At 40.3% G+C, this 23,183-nt stretch overlaps 4 protein-coding genes across 4 annotated transcripts; 3 read left to right on the forward strand and 1 right to left on the reverse strand.

The window, feature by feature from the left end:
• Nucleotides 1-6,386: 6,386 nt before the first annotated feature.
• On the reverse strand, nucleotides 6,387-8,708 carry LOC140822906 (uncharacterized GPI-anchored protein At4g28100-like). The gene is made up of 2 exons (XM_073183864.1): nucleotides 8,008-8,708; nucleotides 6,387-6,857 (listed from the first exon to the last, which is right to left on the reverse strand). Exons 1-2 carry the CDS (start codon nucleotides 8,653-8,655, stop codon nucleotides 6,435-6,437), a joined length of 1,071 nt encoding a protein of 356 aa, XP_073039965.1. The 5' UTR covers nucleotides 8,656-8,708; the 3' UTR covers nucleotides 6,387-6,434.
• A 3,481-nt stretch (nucleotides 8,709-12,189) lies between these two features.
• LOC140824073 (uncharacterized) lies at nucleotides 12,190-15,570 on the forward strand. The gene is made up of 3 exons (XM_073185672.1): nucleotides 12,190-14,263; nucleotides 14,710-15,053; nucleotides 15,097-15,570. The coding sequence occupies exons 1-3, from the start codon at nucleotides 12,190-12,192 to the stop codon at nucleotides 15,568-15,570; spliced, it is 2,892 nt and encodes a 963-aa protein (XP_073041773.1).
• A 1-nt stretch (nucleotide 15,571) lies between these two features.
• LOC140824074 (uncharacterized) lies at nucleotides 15,572-16,663 on the forward strand. Its single transcript, XM_073185673.1, has one exon. The coding sequence runs from the start codon at nucleotides 15,572-15,574 to the stop codon at nucleotides 16,661-16,663; it is 1,092 nt and encodes a 363-aa protein (XP_073041774.1).
• Nucleotides 16,664-16,699: 36 nt separating this feature from the next.
• LOC140824075 (uncharacterized) lies at nucleotides 16,700-17,107 on the forward strand. The gene has a single exon (XM_073185674.1). It carries the CDS (start codon nucleotides 16,700-16,702, stop codon nucleotides 17,105-17,107), a length of 408 nt encoding a protein of 135 aa, XP_073041775.1.
• The last annotated feature ends 6,076 nt before the right edge of the window (nucleotides 17,108-23,183 follow it).

Genomic DNA, 23,183 nt, shown 5'->3' on the forward strand with positions numbered 1-23,183 from the left:
CAGTAGAGGATTGAGTTAGATTTGGGGTGGCCCGAGATGAGGATGCTCCGTCGACGAGACGCAGGCGTATGTCTCCTCTAAATGCGCCATTGCTGAGATGTTTGTTTGTGAATGAATAAATTAGTAATAGGAGATTGGTCTCGTGGAAGCCATGCAATCAATCATTCCTCTCGTTTGGACTGCCATGTTATTTTAGATATATTATTATTATTATTATTATTATTATTATTATTATTATTATTATTAAATTGTGTTATCTGTTCTCGTTTTTCTTCGATTTTGTAAGAGCAGAAGGATTAAGAATTTAATCCATGTCACATTGTTCGAAGAACTCTAAATGCTTTCGGTCTTAACATAAAAGCAAATGTTAATAACATTCCACGTTTTTTAGAATTTTCGAGGACCCGGTTAAAATACAAACATGAATTCGAAAAACCAAAGAAAAATTCAAATTAAAATCAAAATTACAAAAGCGACTTGTAATCCCAAATAAAGTTTATATCATATGCACTTACAAAACATGTAATAAGAGTGCTAATACTAATAAATACTGCAAGAAGAAATATTTCTTATAAGCTAATATTAGGTATAATTATGGAAAAATGCAATTTTTTGAAAATAAATTGTTGATTCTCATTAATATTCCGAGATTCTTTCCGATTGTAGGAAACATTTGCGGATTTGCCTCAATATTAACCCTTCGGCCTATCTTTTCGTCCATCTTTTCAAAATATATGGATATATATAATGCCCGCAAATTGCATATATCACCAATCTAAAACCCCCCAAAGCATAAACTATCTTGTGTTAAATTAAAGGTCTTTTACAATCATATATTTTTTTAAAAAAAAAAAATCACACACATTTGTCTCATTTGTAGAAGGGTTTTACACCTTTTTAAAAAAAAAAAAAAAAAAGTCATTAATTTCATATAAGAGTTTAGGAGAAAAAAGCATTTGACACCTTATGAAAACCCAAAAAAGGACATAATTTTTCGAGGAAATTAACGATCTCTATGTTTTTAAAAATCAGACATAAAACCATCCTGTAAATGAGGCAAATATGTCTATTTCTTAAAAACATTGCCTAGCTTTTAAAAAACATTTAATTTAACATAAGGGGTACTTGTATGTATATTCCATAATTCACAAAGTGTGATGATTGGAATTTTCCCCAAGGAATTACGTATATTTTTTTGGTAGTGGTATCAAAATTATCTTTCTTTTCCTTATATTGTATTATCAAAATTATTATGTATACATATGCGTATATTATAAATAAGACCAATTTTTTTTTTTTTGGGTGAGGAACCAACTTTTGTTTTTATTTATCAATTTCTATCAAATGGAGAATATATATATATAGCAATGAATCAGTAATCTATTTAAAATTCAATACAAATGATCAAAAAATCTCACCCATCATATTAAGCATTAATTTGGCCCCTTAAATATGTATAATCACAGTACGTTACCCACATTTTCCCATTGATTTCTATGTTGGGAGCATAGACTTAATGAGGAAAAAAAAAAGAAAATTATTGAGAATTCATTCTTACATGGAATTGAGAGTATAATATCATAAAAAATAAATGAAAAAGATATCTAAATTATTAATTCAGTACCATACCTTCGGATTAATTCTTTTGAAGATATGAATTAATTGACAAAATGCAAAAAAAATAAAAATCAAAATTTGAAGCACAACATTTATGTGAACAAATTAAATACAAAATAAAAACAAAAAATACTATTTTACACAAATATTTATTGAGTACGTCTCTTGTGAAACGGTCTCACGAATCTTTATCTGTGCGACGGGTCAACCCACCGATATTCACAATAAAAAGTAATACTCTTAGCATAAAAAGTAATATTTTTTCATGGATGACCCAAATAAGAGATTTGTCTCATAAAATACGATCTGTGAGACCGTCTCACACAAGTTTTTGTCATATTTATTATATAAGGAAACAAACTATAAATGCACTTAACTTGCACTCCCATTGTACTAGTACATATAAGATTGCAAACCCTTGAAATCCAATTTGGTTTTCATTGTAATAAATCAAATTTCATGAAATAACTTTTTTCTTTTCCATTGTCTCTTAAAGATTATTGTTTTTTTTCTAGCATCCCTGATGTCTGCAAACACTGTTTCATCCAATTTACAAGCAGATGCTCCAAATGCAATGATTTTAGCACAAAGTGTCCACCATGATTCACAAGCACAATGGAGGATCATGCCAAATGATCTGCAATACTCTGATGTTCAATATTATACTTTCATGAATTTGTTTGATCTTCAAGATCTGATATCTCCTTCGACTGAAGAAGAGAGTGCTCGAAATATATGGAACCGTCGTGGATGTGTAGACATGGAGAAAGATCAGACCAAGAACTTGCAGTACTCTACAAGCACTCCTTGGTTTGCTGATGATTATATGGTAATTGACTTGACACATTTCTCTACTTGGATGATGGAAATAAATTTAAGGGTATGATGTACTTTTGTTATTGAGAATATTATGATTATGTTATTTCTGACTCATCGCACTATTTTAACGCAGATACTTCATACGAATAACATAGTTGATTTTCATGTAACTCATCTACTTCATATTTTACTATGAAATGATTGTTGTAAATTAGTGAATTGAAGCAAATTCAATGTATAGAATGAATACTGCGAGTGAATTGCATTGAAACCCTACTTCATCAACAAGGCCATCACATTATTGATGATGTTTTCCTGTTAATGTTGGTATGTATAAGGCTTCAAGAATCAATGCTAATTGTGAGGCCAACATCAAGTGGCCATGGTCAGAGAACAATATCGCTGCTCATGTTCAAGCGAAAACTCGGGAGTCGAACGATGGAAAACTCGCCCTCGTGCCCATTTCGACCAGGGTTCAAGATAACAAAAATGGTGAGTCGAAACGAGTTCGTATTAGCTCGAAGGACTTCGAACTTCCTCAAGGTTGGATCACTTGGAAACAAGAGAGGTTGAATGGTAAAAGTGCAGGAAACAAAGATGCGGTAAATATTCCAATTTTATTGTTTTTTTTTTTTTTTGCCGTTACTTTCACTACTGAAAATGGAAATAGGGTTTTGCTGTATTTTGGTTTACACTTTTAAATTTTAGCTGTTTTTATACTAATTCTATGATGATTTTGACATAAGATTATTCTATATTTTAAAGGTTTAATTAAATGGTTTCCTCGAATTTAAATAGTGAAAATTTATAATGATTAAAATTATCAAATATCATAAAAATTGAAGTGCATAGGAATACTGTAACTGAACTAGATTAAAATTATTTTACATACTAAGTTATATTTTATGTTTTAAAATTTTAAATGTCAAATATTTGAATCACACTACAAAATAAGTAAGAAATAATTATATATACGTATGCCTTTATGCAGCATTATATGGAACTAAGCTCAAAGAAAAGATTCAGATCTCGTGTAGAGGTCAAAAGATACTTGCAAAACAAAGAACAGGTATGCTTGATAGTGTAATTAATAGTTAATTTCTTGTTTTTAATTCTTTAGTCCTTAATTCTCTTTAATGTAATAAAGATTCAATTTTTTTTTTTTTACTAGAGGGAGATATATAACGTGGTCGACTAGTCACACGTTAGAAAATATACTAAAAATCATTTTAAATAATTTTTAAAATAATACAAATGATTGAAAATACTATAGTCCATACACCAAACTTCACGTGATGCAACGAAAAAACATGAATGAGATGTTTGAGTTGATGAAGTAAATGACTGTTTGATCAATAGTCAACATTTTCTCGAGTCAGTTTGTGACACAGTTTGTCCAGTGTAGTTTACCTGGCTAACGTGGTTTGCATGTTACTGTGTTAGCCAGAGGATCTATCATATACTCAACGAAGTTCGGGTAGCCGCTACGGGTTTCGTACCATTTACTCACCGAAGTTTGGGTAGTCGTTACGGGTTCCATCATCGTAAAAAAAAAAAAAAAAAAAACCATTGATGGTCCATGTTAAACTACGATCTCAAGATTTCTCTTGTATATATTGTATCTCAAGGGGAAGAAAATAAGTCAGAACGATGTGTTTCGAATCAAAAATATATATAACGAGAACATGTATCGCGATTTCACAATTACTTTGAAACAGTATTGAAACTAGAAAATACTATACATCAGTTGTAGTGGTGTAGTTGCATAAACCTTTCTCGAGAACTAGAGAAAATCACATTTTTTTCATGTAATTTACAATTTTTTCTATTTTTAGTCCTATTAACGATGAATTTGCAGTTTTACTCATGTAACTTGCATGTTTTTTTTTATTTGTCATTCGATTACATTTATGACTCGGTGAATTTCATTTTTAGTCATATTTTCATTTATTTTAACTTGTATTTTTTTTTTCATTTTTGATCTTTTTTTATTGACAAACACGATAAGATATGGTCAAAATAGAACCAAAAGTGAAAAATAATATAAAGTACAAGATTAAAAATATAATTCACCATAACAGGATAAAAGAAAATGAAATATATGTCATAAGACTAAAAACAAAAATTCATTGTTAACATGACAAAAAGTTAAAAAAAATACAAATTATAAGACAAAATGTAAATCTCCCTTCTTTTTAAAAAACCATCTCACTTTAGGTGAGTCTCCTTGAGTCATATATTAACATAATGCATAAGATATCTTTGCACTTATAAGTTCTCATACATTGGAACTCGCGGCTTTGGACTCGAATATGTTAGTATAGAACATTCTTTTTTTCAAGTGAAATCCCCTAATATATGAAAGAGTGAAAAAGTGATTCCGTCGTCGTGAAATAAGAAGTGGTTGTTCGTATCTTAATGCAAATATTTAATTTATTAGGAGCTGTTAAGACGAAATCCACTTTCTGGGGAATATGAGTGAGAGGTGCGGAAAGAACAAACATATAACTTGTGTGGATGCAAGCCATAATTCGAAACTGTTGAGGTTTGACCGCAAATGATTGAAGGAATATTGTATAAAATTGGGGAATGTGTGTGTGATGTGCAAATAAGAGAGATTTTAGAAGAGAAGCAAAAGAAATTTTCTGAACAAGTTTCTTTCATTCAATTACAAGAATTATACAAATGATTCATCGGCTTTTCCCTTTCACTAAACTCTGATTGAAATTTCAATGAATTTCTTATAATTCACTCTCTCTCACATACAAACTACAAAGCACAAACTTTTTATAAAAAAAGTTTTAGGAAAAACTACCAAGAAAGTTAAATAACAATTACCCACTACATCAAAAAACTTACTTTTGACAGATTCAACTCTTGAATATTTGGAATTTATCCACATGAAAAACCTTGTAACAAGAAAATAATGGGTGAAAATACAGGATAATCAGATTGTTGTCCAAAATGAAGTGGATGATCGGTGCTCTCAACCCCTCATAACAGTAGAAGAATCATATGGTTTGCAAGGAACAACAGTGTCAATATCCGCCGATCATGTTCATCGAAAGAAAACATTGACCAGAGAAAAATTACAGGTACTATAAAATAAACAAACTAAAAATTTATATATTTGATTCATCGTATGACAGAGTAATTATTTTAATTTCTCAGGTGAGAAGACCGAAGAAAAGTGTGGCGATAAAGAGGAATGCCATATAGAATTGCATCGTTGAAGGTTGTTTTTTCGCATATATTTTAGAACTTCTTTTTATAAATTATTTTGCTAATTATGTTTCTTTTGTTGTAGGAGAACTCCTGTAATTGTTAAAGGCAGCACAAATCAAGTTTGCAACCATCTACCTCAAATTCAACAAAGGTTCAACCTCCTGTTGTAATGATACCAAATGCAAGTCTTAACTTCTAGTGAGACAGATTGTGATATGCTTACGCTGATATCTAGAGGACGAGAGGTTCTTGTCTCGTGATATTTTTGTCGACGTATTGTAGTTGCTATGTTGGAGATGTTATTCTATGTTGGTTGTATTTCGGATTTATTGTTGTATATATAATTTCAATACATTAGTTTGTGATATGGATTATGGGATCGAATGATCAAGATTAGTGTTTGGTTTGCAGTTGTTGGATATACATTAATAATATGTTTTCTTTTTAGCAATTCTTTTGTTTGTATTTTGTTGTCTAAAATGCTGATACTAAATGGAAGTCAGCATGCTCGTATTCATCCAGTAGAAATCAGTGAGCACATTCCAACATGCTTTCATAGCAGCACAACAAACAACTATTTTAGTGGAGAATGGAAGAAGAATTGTAATTTCATTATACATATATACCATCAACCGCATGTCTTATAGGAAGAAGGCTAAAAAAAAGGTTATCATCAATAACAGACATCCTTCAATGGCAAGAAGAAACGTTCAAGTTTCGGGCCATTCCTGAATTCTATTTACATTGCATATACCAAGATATCTAACATAGAATCATAGAATTAAGCTTGTAAAACTAGAACGAACAATGTTCATAATCTCACATGACAAAGAACTAACTAAACAACCAACTAATATCGAAAGGATGAGGAAAAAATGATCGCATGTAACAAAGAAAACAGTAGAAGGTAGTGAATCAGACAGTACTTCCAGCATATTCGACGAAGATTGACTATCACCGATCTCTGAAGAATCGACCGCAAGTGGCATGTCATCACTGTTAAGGCTGCAAAAAGTTGGATCCACATCATCCTCAGTGTTCATCATGAGAGCCCTCAAAACGGCCGATACCATATGTATGTATGCATATCTGTCTTTATGGAGAAGCCAAGTTAAACCCATCAGCTCGCAATCCCGGCTATGCATTTTGCTTGTCCTCTCAGTTTTGTCTGTTCCTTTAGCCTTATCTACATTAAGCTGCATAGAAGTATAAAAAGTTTGAATCTTGTTTGCCTTTGGCTCCAACACATTAACGGCTTTAGGAACAGTTTTTACAACTTCTACCACTGGGATTTAATTGAAAGTTATACTAATAATAATGATGAACAAATAATAGAGTAAAATTAATACACGGTAGACAAGTAACATGGAAATAATAGGACAACTCTAGGACCACATCCAGCAAAATTCACACGGCCAGCCTTTAATCAACCCCTTTGTAATATATAATCCATATAATATACACCCACCCTTTCAGTAATTAAGAGGGGCACATTAATTAATTTTATTTTAATTTAATTTTTTCTAGTCCCAGTTTTGAAACCCATTTTTGGTTACGGTTTGAACCGATTTGGACCATAACTTATTTTTTTATATATAATTTTAAAGGGAATTTAAAACAATAAATTTATGGTTCCCGTTTCCGGTTGACGGAACCGTAAGCCCTCGGGTCCATTTGGTTTGTATATCAAGGTAAAAACTTGTGTGAGACGGTCTCACGAGTCGTATTTGTGAAACAGATCTCTTATTTGGGTCATCCAATAAAAAAACATTACTTTTCATGCTAAAAGTATTATTTTGTATTATGAATATCGGTAGGGTTGACGGATCTCACAGATTAAGACCCGTCTTTCACGTTAGACCCACTCGTATATCAAAAGAGAGTCAGATCTAAAGCACATGACTCTCACTATACCTTTGGCAGATCCGCAAGTATTGGCCATATCATTCATGATCACTAATGAGATTACAGTATTTAACAAGTCCAATTGGAGAATTGACCATTTTTCTAAATAAAATAACCATCCAATTTATATTTGTCTTATATACCAAATATTATAATAACCAACACAAATGTTACAAATTATAAATTATCCAACTAACATGATTTACATGTTATATGATACATGGTTTATTTAGCTAGTTATTGCATTAACTCGGGTTTATCGACTATAGGTTCCATGGTAAAAAAATAAAAAAAAAAAAATACAAGAAAAAAAGAAAGAATGTTTTTGTTTGGATTTGAGCAGCACGAGACTTCGAGCCAAAAGCTAAAGAAAAAAGAATTTTCACGCATTTTAGTGCGTTTTGTGTGTGAAAAAAGCAACAAAGATGGAAGGAAACGTACCGAATAAAGGCTGCTGAGGCACTTTGAGCATCCTCCCAGGCCTGGAAATCCATTATTCACGCAATCTCTTTCCAATCTCTTCACATTCTCGCCGCCCACTAATTTCCCAGGAGAATCCACGGAGAATGCCTCCGGGCAGCTGAACGGGTGCAGCCTTATGCCGCAGTAGCAGTAAACCACGTCGCAGGTCTCGTTGGGCCTGCCCAGTTCTATGCCCCTGTTCACCAACGCCTTCTCCAGGGAGTCCACGCAGGTCTCCGAGTCGTCCGGCAGCACCGGCATCTCGTACGCCGGCGACTGCTGCTGCAGTGGCTTCGCCTTCGCGAGCGAGCTCAATGCGGTTCTGGAGTAGGCGGAGTAGAGCCAGGCGGCCAGGACGGGACAGCACCGCGTGCGGTGGAGCTGACCCGAGCGGGATATGGATCCGCACGCGGATTTGATGTCGTGGAAGAGGTCCTCCGGTAGGTCCAAGGGGCAGCCGGAGGCGTCAGATTGTTCCGGGAATGCGGGAATGGTGGCGGGAGGGGAGGAAGAAACGGGTAGCAGGGTCTGGGTAGCCGGGTCCGGGTTGGGTAAAACGGGTGGGGAAGATGTGGCGAAGAGGAAAGTGGAGAAGAGTATGGTGATGATGATGATGTGTGGAGACATGGCTGTATAGGTATGTTTGGGGAAGTGTGTGTGTTTTAGTATTGGGGATGTGTGTGTTGATTAATGATGAGGTAATTTTTTTGGAATAATATAATATTTAATTTACTTACTCCTTTAAAATTGGTAAAATTTTGAAAAATAAATTATTTATTTAACTGAAATTAAATCATTTGTTCCATATAATATAATTTAATTATTTACAGAATTTGATTCAAATATTAAACAAAAAACTGGTATGTAATGAATTCATATTTATGTTTTGTTTTCGACTTAACAGAAGAAGAGTGGGTCTCATGTGAGACCGTCTCACATATCTTAATTTGTAATACGAGTCAATCCTACCGATATTCACAACAAAAAAATAATACTCTTAGCATAAAAAGTAATATTTTTTCATAGATGAGTCAAATAAAATATCCTTCTCACAAATACAACATGTGAGACCGTCTCACACAAGTTTTTGCCATAGAAAAAATACCATGAAATATGTTTTGAATCTACATAAGAAGAAAATGATTTCAATTTTACGAATCAAATCATTTTCATATAATAAATAGCTTAAACCTTCGAATAGATAGCGGTCGTTTTCTTTTCATGTGTATGAGATAAACTTCAGGATTAAAACAATAGTATGTAAATTATGTTAGTCAGGTAAATCACACTATGCAAACTTTTTACGACAAACTCATTCAAAAAAGTGCGCAAAAATTGTTATGCATGGGATCAAATTTTTGATTATTCGTCAAACATTTATATCTTTCACCAACGTAGACATATAAAAGACGATAATTTCGATTTTTAGTCCTAGGAAGCAGAGGTTTAGATAGGTTGTAGCTAGGGGTGAGCATTCGGTTAATTCGGTTACCGACCGAACCGAATTAGTCATAACCGAACCGAACCGAAATATTTAGCCATAACCGGACTGACCGAATTAATTTTCATAATTGATGAAAACCGAACCGAATTAAAATCGGTTAATTCGGTCGGTTAGTTTAAAAAAAATTGTGATTTAAACGATTCGTTTAAAAAAAATTGTGATTTAACTTTAATTGTATATGTAATTTTTTTAAACGCTACACTTTACACAAATGCATAAAAACATAAAATCACACACATCACAAATGTATAAGTTTTATTTGAATACATTTAATATATATTATATCGATTTTAAAATTAAAATATTTATAAAAATTGATAAATAAAAAAATTATTAAATAATAATATTTATTACATCGATTAATTCGGGTAACCGATTTCAAAAATTTGAAAACCGTAACCGGACCGAATTAATCGATATAACCGAATTTTTTTAATTTGAAAACCGAATTTCCGAAATAACCGAACCAAATTTCCGAATTGGTTCGGGTCGGTCGATTAATTCGATTTAACCGAAATCTTGCTCACCCCTAATTGGAGCTGGCTTTACAGTCATATTGTTTGTCTTACCCGGTACAATAACAATAATAATAATAATAATAATAATAATAATAATAACCTTTTTTGAAAAAATCTCTAATTTAATGTGGAACAAAGAACATGATATGTTAATATTATATATTTATATATATATATATATATATTTATATATATTCTAATTCTAATATGTATTTAATTTCTGAGCATTTTTAGTTCGATTTACGTGCAATATAAATAGACATGTACATCACCCCCTGCATTATAAAAACTAGTTACTTTGCACACGCGTTGTGTGTGTACAATCTTTTTTATCATTATCGATAGACTAAAGTGAAATTTGACAAATTATGGAGGGACTAAATTGATATTTGAATGGTTGAAATAAAAAAAATAAAAACAAAAATGTGTGTTGAATTTAAAAAAACAAAAAACAAAAGTGTAATATTAGTATCACATAAGGGTAAAATTAGAAGAAAAAAAAAAGTCGGTGTCCTCTATAGGTAGTTATTATCATGTCCCCATACTTAATAATATAGTATAGATAATTAAATGATAGCATTAATTCAAATTAAAGAATGTGAACTTCTGCCACTAATTAATGACATAATTTCACAACCGTTAACAAATAAATGGTATCACGACATTTTTGTTATATTATTATTAACTTCTATAGTATCCAACAATAAATAGGAATGAATTGTTATCGATAATTGAATTTTACAAAAAAATAAAATAAAATGTGTGTAAATTATAAATTGAAATAGAGTTTAGTTTTTGTTGTAGTTGGCGTCTTGGAGACACCAAACGAACCTTAAGTAAATAATAATAAATGAAATGTGGTTGACCAAATTGGAGGATGAATATTTATTTTATTTTGTGTTTGTAAGGATGTTCCCATATGATGGATCATTGGATTAAAAAGTGGGTTGATACAAAATGGCCCCAACCCACATTTCTTCAACTCTTTATATTTTTGTATATGTACAAGGAATATTGTATAAAAATTTAAAACATCAAATCAGTTATTTTGTTAAAATAATTATCTTAATATGTTTAACTGTTATTAATTATAAAAAGAGGAATTTATACATGAATTTCCGGCCAAAAAAAATGCTTCCAACTATACAGTTACACATGCATATAGAGCCCAAGAAGAAAAGGCTCGGGAAGGCTTCCCCAATCTGGACATAATTAAAGTGATTTCAGACGGATGTACAGATGAGGATTCTAACATGGTTCAGAAGGCTTGGAGCCAGAGAGAAAGCTTGGGAATAGACAATGCAACCTGGGGAGAGGGGCCGGTGATCAGCTTTGGTCCCCATGATATACGGGACACCAGCTTACTTCATAATGATGTCTTAGTCATTGGTGATACCCCTATAAGGGCCCGGGTCATGGAGGACCCGGGAAGTTTCATGGAGTAGCCCATATAGAAAACGGGAGGGCGATTGTTACCCACGCGACTGGGCGCTTCATGCATGAGCGGGTATTTACTTACCTCGCGGGCAACAAGGGACCGGGCTTTCATGCTAAAGCCGAGGGCTCAATACTCGAGTAACTTACTTAGAGGATCTTATAGATTGTAGGGAAGAAAACAACTAGGCGGGAAGTCAACGTCTTTCGCCTGAACGTATCCCCGAAAATATGGAGAAGAAAGGGACTGGACATGCAGTCAACGTCCCTTATTCTTGGAGTACCCACGAAGCTATCGGGTAGAAAGGGACCCGACAGGCCGTCAACGTCCGAGGGTACAAGTAGTAGGTGAGCACGCGCATCAAAGTAACCCTAGCTCCTCTTCAAATAGCAGGTATCGTTGACATCTTACAGGTCTGAAATTTCTTCACTCTCAAACATCCATACATATTGCTTTAAGTTCCCTCTCGACAACCCTGCTGACTTAAGCATCGGAGTGGTCACGTCGGACACCCTTCCGGCGCCCATTCACGAGTTCCTTTCATTGTTTGCAGGTCACGATCGAAGCCATCTACCTTGCTCATTTTCCTAAACAACACTATAAATTCTTGATTTGACCCGGTGGAGCACCCGACCCTGCTCATCCATCTTACCCGAATCACATCATTGGCGCCGTCTGTGGGAAATTGAGACTAAGGCGTTGATATGGCTCACACGAGGAAAACTAACCAGAACACTTCCCGGGTCCAGGGAGTTGACGCGAATCATTCAAGACAAGAGGACGCCCCTCCCGATCTTATCACTATGACTCCAGCGGAGTTTGATAGACGCATTAACGAAGCCATAGAGAGAGCTATGGCCAAGCAGGGAAGCTTCCACCATGATATACCACTCGAGAAAGAACCAGAAAAAGAGCAGGAACAGCAGCAAGAATTGAGGGAGGAGGAGAAGAGGGGAGAAGTGGAGGAATCCTCTGCTGGTTCTAAGTCACCAACGATGGTCGAGGAAATGCTGGAGTTAAAACAGAAAATGAAAGTCCTGGAAGGACAGCTGGAAAATCGTGATTCTTCTCGGACGTCTGTCAAAGGACGTCCGTTTGCTGAGGCTATCATCTGGGAACCTCTTCCTGGAAACTTTAAATCTGCTAAAGTAAGGGCGTATGATGGAAACGAGGACCCGGAAGAACACCTGGCCAGGTTCGAGAATATGGCTATGCTGCACTGTTACACTGATAGGATCAAGTGTAAAGTGTTTTTAACCACGCTGGTGGACTCAGCTCAGAGATGGTTTGATGGATTGGCTCCATTGAGTATTAAATCATTTGAGGATTTTCAGAAAGCCTTCTTACACCATTTCAGCAGCAGTAAGAAGTATAAGAAAACTGCTTTCAGTTTCTTCGAAGTGAGACAGGGACCGGAGGAAAGTTTGAGGATGTATATCAAGAGGTTTAACAAAGTGGCTTTGGATGTGCCAACTTGTGCTGCAGAGACAAAAACTACTGCCTTCACTCAAGGCCTAAAAGAGAGTGAGTTCTTCAAGTCATTAACGAAAAAAGTGCCTGAAGATTTTGAGGATTTGCTGTCCAGGGCAGAGAAGTATATCAATATGGAAGAAGCCCAGAAACAAAAGAGGGAAGCCATCAAGAAGGAAAGAGGGGACCGGGCACCTAAGCCCGAGGAGAGGGGACCACGGCGGGGTAATCCAGGGCACTTTTCCCCGCATGTGCCTTTGAAAATTATCCGAGAAAGAGAAGTGCAGGAATGCAGTAGGGATCCGATTCCCAGTCATCAGCTGTCCCAACCCGAGAAAAGTGGATTTTGCACCAGGCATGGTGTGTGTCAGCATAGCACCGAGAATTGTAAGGCTTTGAAAAGAAGTTATGTCCCACCCACCAACCAGGGGCATGACCAGTACACCAAAAGGTCGAGAGGTCCACCTTGGACCCCCCGGCCGCCAGTATCTCATGCTCGAGTAGACTCAAGAAACAACCCGGGAAACCATATGGGTAGGAGGAGGGAGCCGGAACCTGAGAAGAGGAGCCCTTCGTCCCCTGTTGCTGGAGTGATTAAGATGATATCGGGAGGATCCACCGATGGAGATTCAAATCGGGCCAGGAAATCAAGAAGTAGGCGGGAGTGTCTGGAGGTGGAGGGATCTAGGAGGAACGAGGCCGTGATCAGTTTTGGCCCGGAGGACCTGAAGGGAATAAACATGCCCCACAATGACGCTTTGGTTATCCAAGCCCGGGTGGCCAATTACGACATCCTGAAAGTCTTCGTGGATTCCGGCAGTTCAGTCAATGTGATTTTCAAAGATGCCTTAGTGCAAATGGATTTGCAAGGGTTTAAGTTGGAAGCTGTGGAGACTGCCCTTTTTGGTTTTGCGGGACATGCAGTTTATCCGGAGGGAGAAATTGTTCTGCCACTCACTCTAGGCTCCCGGGACATCAAGAAAACGGTCATGACCACCTTCACAGTGGTGGACTCCCCATCATCTTACAATATCATTCTGGGGAGGCCGGCCATGAATGAGTTGAGGGCAGTAGCATCTACTTATCATCAAAAGATCAAATTTTCAGTGGGGAACCAGGTGGGAGAAGTTCGTGGAGATCAACCCTCTTCCCGAAAATGTTATGTGGAAGGTATCCGGGCAGATCAGGGCAAATCCAAAAAGGAGGGGAAGAAACCCAGGGTGGAGGAAGTTTGGAAGGGTGGAGTGGAGAAAGGAGAAGTCCACTTTGTGGCAGAGGAAGAGCAGGAAGCTGTGGAGATAGGACCAGGTCGACAGATCCGGGTGGCCCGAGACCTCGATATATCCACCCGGGAGCTCACCCGATCAAACAGAAGAAGAGACACTTTGGTCCCGAGAAAGACAAAGTTATTGAGGAACAGGTGAAAGAGTTGCTGCAAGCCGGCCACATCCGGGAGGTACAATTTCCTATATGGCTCTCGAATGTGGTGCTTGGTACCCAAAGCTGTCGGAAATGGAGGATGTGTGTTGATTTTCGGGACCTCAATAAGGCTTGTCCCAAGGATCATTACCCATTGCCCCGGATTGACCAGTTGGTGGATTCCACCTCGGGCTTCGAGCTGCTCAGTCTCATGGACGCCTATCAGGGATATCATCAAATTCCCTTAGCAAAAAATGATCAAGACAAGGCCAGTTTCATCATCTCGGGAGGTACATTTTGTTATGTTGTGATGCCTTTCGGGTTGAAAAATGCAGGGGCCACATATCAGCGTTTAATGGATAAAGTCTTTGAGAAGCAGCTGGGAAGGAATCTGGAGGTTTATGTGGATGATATTTTGGGAAAGTCAAAAGAGGTGATGAATTTTATCGCTGATTTGGAAGAAACCTTTACCACTCTGACATCTTATGGGATCAAGCTCAATCCCGCTAAATGTATTTTCGGAGTCAAGAGTGGTAAGTTCTTGGGCTTTATAGTGACAGAGCGGGGGATCGAGGTCAACCAAGAAAAAGTGAAGTCCGTCTTATGTATGCCTTCTCCCCAATCTGTCAAAGAAGTGCAGAAGCCAGAAGCTGACCGGGAGGATTGCCTCCCTATCCCGGTTTATATCTCGGTCAGCCCACAGAAGTTATCCTTTCTTTCAGGTTCTCAGAAAAGCCCAAAAATTCGGATGGGATGACAAGTGCGAGCAGGATTTCCAAGATCTTAAAAAGCATCTAGCTGAGCTTCCAGTTCTGGTAAAGCCTGAGCCCGGGGATAAATTGTTTGTCTATTTATCCACTACTGAATATGCTGTCAGCTCTGTCCTAATAAAGGAAGAAGGCTCGGATCAAAAGCCTGTCTATTATGTCAGTCACGCCCTAAGAGGTCCCGAGCTGCGGTTTAGTCAAGTGGAGAAGATGGCCTTGGCTTTAGTTGTGACTGCCCGGAAATTGCGGCCTTATTTTCTATCGCATCCTATTATCGTTCTTACTAACAGCCCGCTTGGAAGAATTATGACACATTCTGAAGTATCCGGACGGATGATCAAATGGAATGTGGAATTGGGGGAATACGATATTGAGTATAAGCCCCGGTCGGCCATAAAAGCGCACGGCTTTATCCGATTTCCTATCTGAGATGATTCAACCTGCTGAGGAAGAGAGATGGAGGGTGTTTGTAGACGGGGCCTCTTGCCTGGTTGGATGTGGAGTAGGAGTCGTGATAATCTCCCCATCGGGAGAGAAGATTAAATTGGCAGTCAAAATTGGTTCCAGGGTAACAAATAATGAAGCAGAATATGAGGCTGTTCTAGCCGGCATCCGGGCTGCCCGAGAAATTGGAGCGGCTAGGATTATATTGTATTCCGATTCACAGTTGATTACTCAGCAGATCAAGGGCACGTATGAGGTCAAGGACGACAAAATGCTCAAATATTTGCATCTCATCAAAGCCCAGGCAGTAGTGTTTGTGGATTGGAGCATCGAACAGATACCCCGAGAAGAAAATGGAGAGGCTGATGCCCTAGCAAAAATGGCTGCTTCTTTGTCGGAAGACAGCACCCGGGAGGTTTTATTTGTTTCCCGAGCAGTTTTAACTATTGAAGAAGAAGAAATGTTGACAATACCCGAGGATTCTTGGATGACCCTTCTGATCAAATTCATTCGGGACAATGAATTGCCCGAGGAGAGAGCTCGAGCACAGAAAATAAAAAGACAAGCCCCCAGGTTTGTTCTCTTAAATAATATCTTATACAGGAGATCATTCCAGGGACCACTGTTGAAGTGTTTGAGCGGGAAGGAAGAGATTTATGATCTTCAAGAGATTCATGAAGGATGCTGTGGTGAGCATTTGGGGGGGACATCTTTAGCTCGGAAAGCGATGCTAGCCGGGTTCTGGTGGCCGACTCTTCACCATGATTCAGCTCGAGTGGTCCGGACTTGTGAAAGCTGTCAACATCATTCCAACTTTCAGCACAGCCCAGCCACTCCTTTGAAGCCTATTTGGGCGTCTTGTCCTTTTGATCAGTGGGGTATGGATATAGTCGGCCCATTGCCAGTTGCTCGGGCCCAGAAAAAATTTCTGTTGGTGGCTGTGGATTACTTCTCCAAATGGGTGGAAGCCGAGCCCTTGGCTAAAATCACCGAGCAAGAGGTTTTGAAATTCTTATGGAAGAATATAGTATGTCGCTTCGGCATACCCCGGCGATTGATCTCGGATAATGGGAGATAGTTTCAAGGAAAAGAAATAACGTCTTGGTGCCAGGAAATGAAGATCACCCAGTCCTTCACTTCTGTTGCGTACCCTCAGGCCAATGGGCAGACAGAAGTTGTAAACAGAATCATTGTGCAGGCTTTAAAGACCAGACTGCAAAGCAAAGGGAAGGACTGGGTAGAAGAATTACCCAGTGTACTATGGGCATACAGGACTACTCCTCGGGAACCTACCCAAGAAACTCCATTCAGCTTGGTGTATGGATCTGAGGCCATCCTTCCTGTTGAGATCGGTCAAACATCTGTCCGGGTAGAATCTTACCCGAGCAACAACGAGGGTAGCCGTGCATTGGAACTGGATCTATTAGAAGAAAAGAGGGACCAAGCCATGATCCGGATGGAGGCATATCGAAACCGGGTCATGAAATCCTACAACAAGAAGGTCCGAGTTCGAGACTTGTAGATAGGGGACTTGGTGATGAAGAAGGTTAATCCAGCTGGGGACGTGGGCAAGCTCGAAGCTCGATGGGAGGGGCCTTACAAAATCATTAAGAGAGTCAGTTCAGGATCCTTTTACCTAGAAGATGCTCAGGGTAAACTTCTTAAGAGACCTTGGAATGTACTTCATTTGAAGAAATATTACGCTTAGCCAATGTACAGCTGTAATTTTCACTTTGAAGAAATAATAAAGGATCGTTTTCCTCATTGTTTTGTCTACTATAAGTGATATTGTGTAAAACTGAGGAGACATAAGCCCAGGGTTCTACTCCCTGGCTCGGGGCTCCGTACCTCGACCATTCCAAAGTCCCGGGACCTGTTCCCCGGCCTAAGGTTCCGTACCTTAGTTCTACATAAGCCCAGGGTTCTACTCCCTGGCTCGGGGCTCCGTACCTCGACCATTCCAAAGTCCCGGGACCTGTTCCCCGGCCTAAGGTTCCGTACCTTAGTTCTACATAAGCCCAGGGTTCTACTCCCTGGCTCGGGGCTCCGTACCTCGACCATTCCAAAGTCCCGGGACCTGTTCCCCGGCCTAAGGTTCCGTACCTTAGTTCTACATAAGCCCAGGGTTCTACTCCCTGGCTCGGGGCTCCGTACCTCGACCATTCCAAAGTCTCGGGACCTGTTCCCCGGCCTAAGGTTCCGTACCTTAGTTCTACATAAGCCCAGGGTTCTACTCCCTGGCTCGGGGCTCCGTACCTCGACCATTCCAAAAGCCCCGGGACCTGTTCCTCGGCTTAAGGTTCCGCACCTTAGCTCCTCATAAACCCAGAGCACTACATCCTGTTAAGTGTCCGTTCGTTCCAGGCCTTCACATCACAGATATCCATTTAAAGTGCGGAAGGCTAATACCCGTTCACATGATTTGGTATCTTAGTTAGTTCTCAACACTTGGAAAATTGTTAGATTTGTTAGAACGAGAATGTCCTGATCATATGAGGAACGAGTACCGAATTTTTGTAAATATTGCGAAGAAGGATAAAAGGAAAGAAAATATTGCATTACAACAAAGCCCGAAGGCAGGGAATGAACTTAAAAATGAAAAGAGGACAAGCCTATTCTATATCAGCAGAGGGCTGTTTTCTGGCTCTTTCGCCTCCTCTGTCGGCTTCTCTATTTGCCCTGCTTCTCCCTCTCCAGGTTTTTCTTCTTCCTCCCCCTCTACGGACTCCTCCTGTTTCTCCTCCTCTACCGGTTCCTCTCCGTCCTCCTCTTCGGATGTACCCTCGTTGCCTCCCACCCCGGCTCCTGCAAGAGATGCAATGGCTAACCCGAAGTCTGGAAAGTTGGCTCTATCCTTGGGGATAAGCTCGGCTTCCTGGAATTGTTGAAGGCATCTTTTGAAGTCAGTCTTAAAGAAAGGATAAGCTCGATCCTCAACGGCCGCCTTGAATTCTGAGGATTCCAGGAAGGAAGTCCGCAGTTGCTCTTTTTGGCGCTCAGACTCGGCTAGAGCCTTCTCGGCTCTTTCAGCCCGGGACATTTGTTCTTCTATGGCATCTATCAGGGAGGCGTTCTTGCGATCAAGAATCGATTGATGCCTTTGAAGAGTCTCCTCCCTGATGTGACTTTCATTTAATTCCTCCCGGGCTTTGGCCAGCTCCGCCTGAGCAGACTCCACAGAGCCTTGAAGGGTTGCCACTGTCTCTGAATGGAATCCCTTCAATTGAGCAAGCTCCGCTTGAATAAGCTCGTTCGTCTCTTGGAAGACCCGGAGTTGGGGAGCCTGGTGGTTGGCTAAAGAGGACACCTCTTCATAGGCTGACATTAACATATGTGCACCCTATTTTTCAGAAAGAAGGCAGGGTTGGCAAGGTCATATAAAAAAAAAAAAAAAAGGGAGAGAAGATAGGGGAAGAAAGAAGCTTACAGCCAGAAGTTTGTTCAAGCCACCCAGGCATCGAGGGGTTGGCGGCATGCTCTTCAGGAAGGCCTGGTCAGTAGGAAGGAGCATTCGCTTGAGGAAGTCTGCCCCAACCCGGGAGGCTCCCTCGGTGGAGAAGACAGACCCGCTGGGCTGCGAAGGGAGGAATGGCCCCTGGAAAAATTCTGGGAGAGGCCCCTGGAAGGATTCTGGGAGAGGCCCTTGGAGAGGTTCTTGTGAAGGTTCTTGGAGGGGTGCCTGGTCATCGCGCATGAGGGGAGGCGTGTCTGACTGAATCGCTTGAAAGGAAGCCTGGCCTCCCGCTTGATCATCCTCGCTGAGAGTCACCACCAGGATGGTCGTAACTCTTCTTGGCCTTTGGCTAAGGGGGAGGAGGTCCTCATCATCTTCCCTGGATTCAGGCGCTGTTCTCTTAAGCTCAAATTGCACCCGGGCCGTCTCCTTCGCCCGGGCAGCCACATCCTCCGCCCTCTTTTCAGCAGCGGCCTTTCGGGCTGCCCTTTTCTTCTCCTTGGCCGCCTTCTCGGCTGCCCATCTTTTGGCAAAAGCCTCTTCCATTAAATCTGCATAAGGAGCAGGAAAGGGTAAAATCCAAATGCAAATACAAAGCCAGGGAGCAATCGCACAACATGTAAAGGAAAGTTACCGGGTTGATGGCCCGAGCCAGCAACTTCATCAATCACTTGGTCAATCGGGTCCTCAACCCGGGCACTTAAATGATGAGCAACCAGTTGTTCTTGGGCAATAAGGACGGAGGAAGAAAACTTTCTACCCTCCACCAGGGCGAGGCTTCGGATATAAAATTCTTCAGATTTGTACGCCTGAGGAAGTTCTGGCTGCTGAGGAAGAGAAGGGAGGAACTCGGTTGAACAATCAAGAGAACCCGGGAGACGAATGAAAAAATATCTTCCTTTCCACCCCTTTTGAGAGGAAGGGATGTCATCAAGAAAGCGGACATTAAGCCGAGCAGAAAGGGAAAAGGCATTATCTCCTAATCTACAAATAAAGAAATAATGCAGAACTTTGGAATTATTACCAGATCATGCGTACGGAAGAGAACAAAAACCGAAGCCATGATCCGGAAAGAGTTGGGATGAAATTGATTGATAGGTACACCAAAAAATTTGGCAACCTCGATGTAGAACGGAGCAATGGGAAATCGAAGACCGTTGCGGAGTTGGTCCCGAAAAAAGGTAATATAACCCGAGGGGGGTTGATCCGCCCGGTCAGAAGGTCCGGGTATAAGAATAGGATAAGAAGAAGGAATGACCCCTAGGGTTCGAAGTTCTTTTTCTGCTCCGGGTCGCAGGGAGCTTTTCAGAGAAGAGAACCATGGAATCTCGGGGGCCTCGGTTAAAGGGTGGTCGGAAGCCCGGGCTTTACCCTTACCCTTATCCTTTTTGGGGATCCGGGATATGCCCGAAGAAGAAGGTTTAGAAGGTCTCGAGGAAGATTGGGGTTTTAAGATTATAGGTTTTTGGACAGTCTGGGTAGAAGGGCGACGAGAAGTAGGAGAAGGAGACGAATCAGAACGAAGGGCGGCGGATTCATACCCTGACGAACCTCGAGCATTGGCCCCGGAAGTAGAAGAAGTAGAATTAGACATAAGGAAAAGAAAAAAACTTACAAATGCGGTGGAAGATCGTCGGAGCAAGGAAACTTTGAATGCCGGAGCTGTGAGAAAAGAATTTGCAAGGGCTTCGCCGAGAATGGTGATTTGAAGGTGATTTTCGGAAAGTCCTAGGGTTGCTATATATAAGGGAAGAAGGACGATCTGGACCGTCGACTGAAAACACGTGTGCGGTCTCGATGCGTCCCAGAAATCACAGTGGGCAGAATGAAGGGACGGTTACACAGATCGAGGCGTCATGATGGTTTATCTACTCGGAATACGAACCGACTGTGGCGGTTGTTCAGTAGGGCCCATATCATTTTAACCCTGCGTCAAGCACCTGCGGGTATGAAGTGTTATCTCACTTTAAGTCCGGGAGGTTTGAGGCCCCGGCATATCATTCTAAGTCCGGGAGGTTTGAGGCCCCGGCATATCATTCTAAGTCCGGGAGGTTTGAGGCCCCGGCATATTATTCTAAGTTCGGGAGGTTTAAGGACCCCGGCACGTTATTTTCGGTACGGGAAATTCGAGGCCCCGACATTTTCTTCCAAACAAAGCTCTAGCGCTTTGTTTAAAGTAGGTGAGATTTTTGTTCTGGGAGATTCAATCGCACATTTATGAATTACACCCGGTTTATCATTAATTAACGTGCAAAGAAGAAAATGAAACAAGTAAGCAGATTTTATTCATAAAGGAATCGCTCATGCCTAGCACCAATTATTAGTACACCTACGACATGTTGCCACTCATGGATCCAGTGGGTTAGTTCAGGAGACTGGGCGATGTTAAAGGACTCAGAGGAGGAAATCTTTCCCAGTTGACGCCCTTCCTTCAGCAGCATCGCATGAAGCAGGACTTCATCAGTAGCGAGCTCGGCAACATGGTTGACTTCGAGCTCCCTTTTGTACCTCCTCGCCACCGCTCTTTGTGCCCGAGTAAAGGCCAAACCCTCTCGGAGCTTGGCATTAAGATCTTGAATCTTATGCCAAGTGGACATCACCTTCGACAAGACCAACTCCTCAATGGTCCTCTTCAGATCCTCCAGATGAGGAGGTAGGGTATTGGGCGCTGGAACGTAGATGCCACTGCAGACCGTAGATTCGCTCGAACTTGCCATGCCGAAGGTATTATCTCTTACCTCCCATTGCCTTCCTGTATTTATAGGCACGTAGCATTTATTATCGAGGTAGGCGAAGGGACTGTTACGAATATCAAGGTACTAAAGTATTAATCGGCAGAAGAGGAAAGGACACACGTGGTTATCGAGGCGTTAGACTTATTTCTTTCCCGAAATACGAAGCGTCTCCAGGAAGGAGTTAAGGCTTACACCTGTTATCGCAACAATCGGGATATCCGGGTAAGCGTGGTAATATTTGTATTGAGTCCGGGAGGTTTAAGGCCCCGGCATTTTCTCTTGAGTCCGGGAGGTTTAAGGCCCCGGCATTTTCTCTTGAGTCCGGGAGGTTTAAGGCCTCGACATTTTATCTTAAGACCGGGAGATTCAAGGTCCCAGCATATTGTTGTAAACCCGAGAAATGCGGAGCTCGGGCGCCCTTTTTGTTTTATTAGTACGAAATCCTCACGTCTCCGTTCGTTACTTATTAGTAGTTAATCTTGTCAGTCGAGTTAGACAGTCCGTGGGATATGCATCAGATAAAATGGTAAAAGACAGTAAACTCGGATGATAATTTTATTTAACGAAATTACTTCGAATTACATCGAAATATGCCTCCTCTACGAAGGCTTTCCACAGGAACATCCAACGTCTCACTTCTCGTGTAGCCCTTCCTTCATAGCCCTTGGCGTCAGTGATATCGTTGAGAGTGTTCCTCTCTTTTCGAAGCATCAGTTCGTACATGCGGTCCTCTTCAAAAGGATCCCCCAACTCGGAAATATTTAGATACTCCCGATACTTCTCCAATTTCGCTAGAAGCCGAGGAGTATTAGCCTCACCGCAGTAGTAGAGAAGCTGTAACTCCTGCAGTGCCTCCCAGAAGGCGAGAATTTTGTGAAAGACCTCCTTCTCTATTTCCGTCTTATGCCTCTCTGAGGATGCATTCATGAACTCTTCCGCCAGATCAGGGACGCTGGGATTGCTAGCACCTGCCATTGTATCTTCCTAACAACACTTTGCTGGTATGATGACGGATCGGTAAGGCCCTATTTATAATAGGAACAAATTAATAGTGACCGTTGATCTTCAAGATGCCTGAACGGTTGAGATAAGTTTTGGAAATTGTGCCGGGAAGTGAAAAGACGTGCACAGCTGTCGAGGTGTCAGACTTATCCATCTCTCAAGATGTGAAGCGTTTTCTAGTAGGAATTAATTGTGGGTGCATCTCATTATAACGAATGCAATATCCAGGGAGGTTGGATAACAATTCATTCGGGTCCAGGAGACAAATCATCCAGGCGTGACACCTCTTCTACGGGATGTTTAAAGGCCCCGATGCTATTATACACCGCGAATTATTTCACACCAATCAGGACAGCGAGTGAGACTCTAGCCCGACTATTTTAGGGATGGGTGGTGATACCCCTATA

The sequence above is a fragment of the Primulina eburnea genome, chromosome 2 (assembly GCF_022965805.1).
Source record: "Primulina eburnea isolate SZY01 chromosome 2, ASM2296580v1, whole genome shotgun sequence".
Taxonomy (NCBI): domain Eukaryota; kingdom Viridiplantae; phylum Streptophyta; class Magnoliopsida; order Lamiales; family Gesneriaceae; genus Primulina; species Primulina eburnea.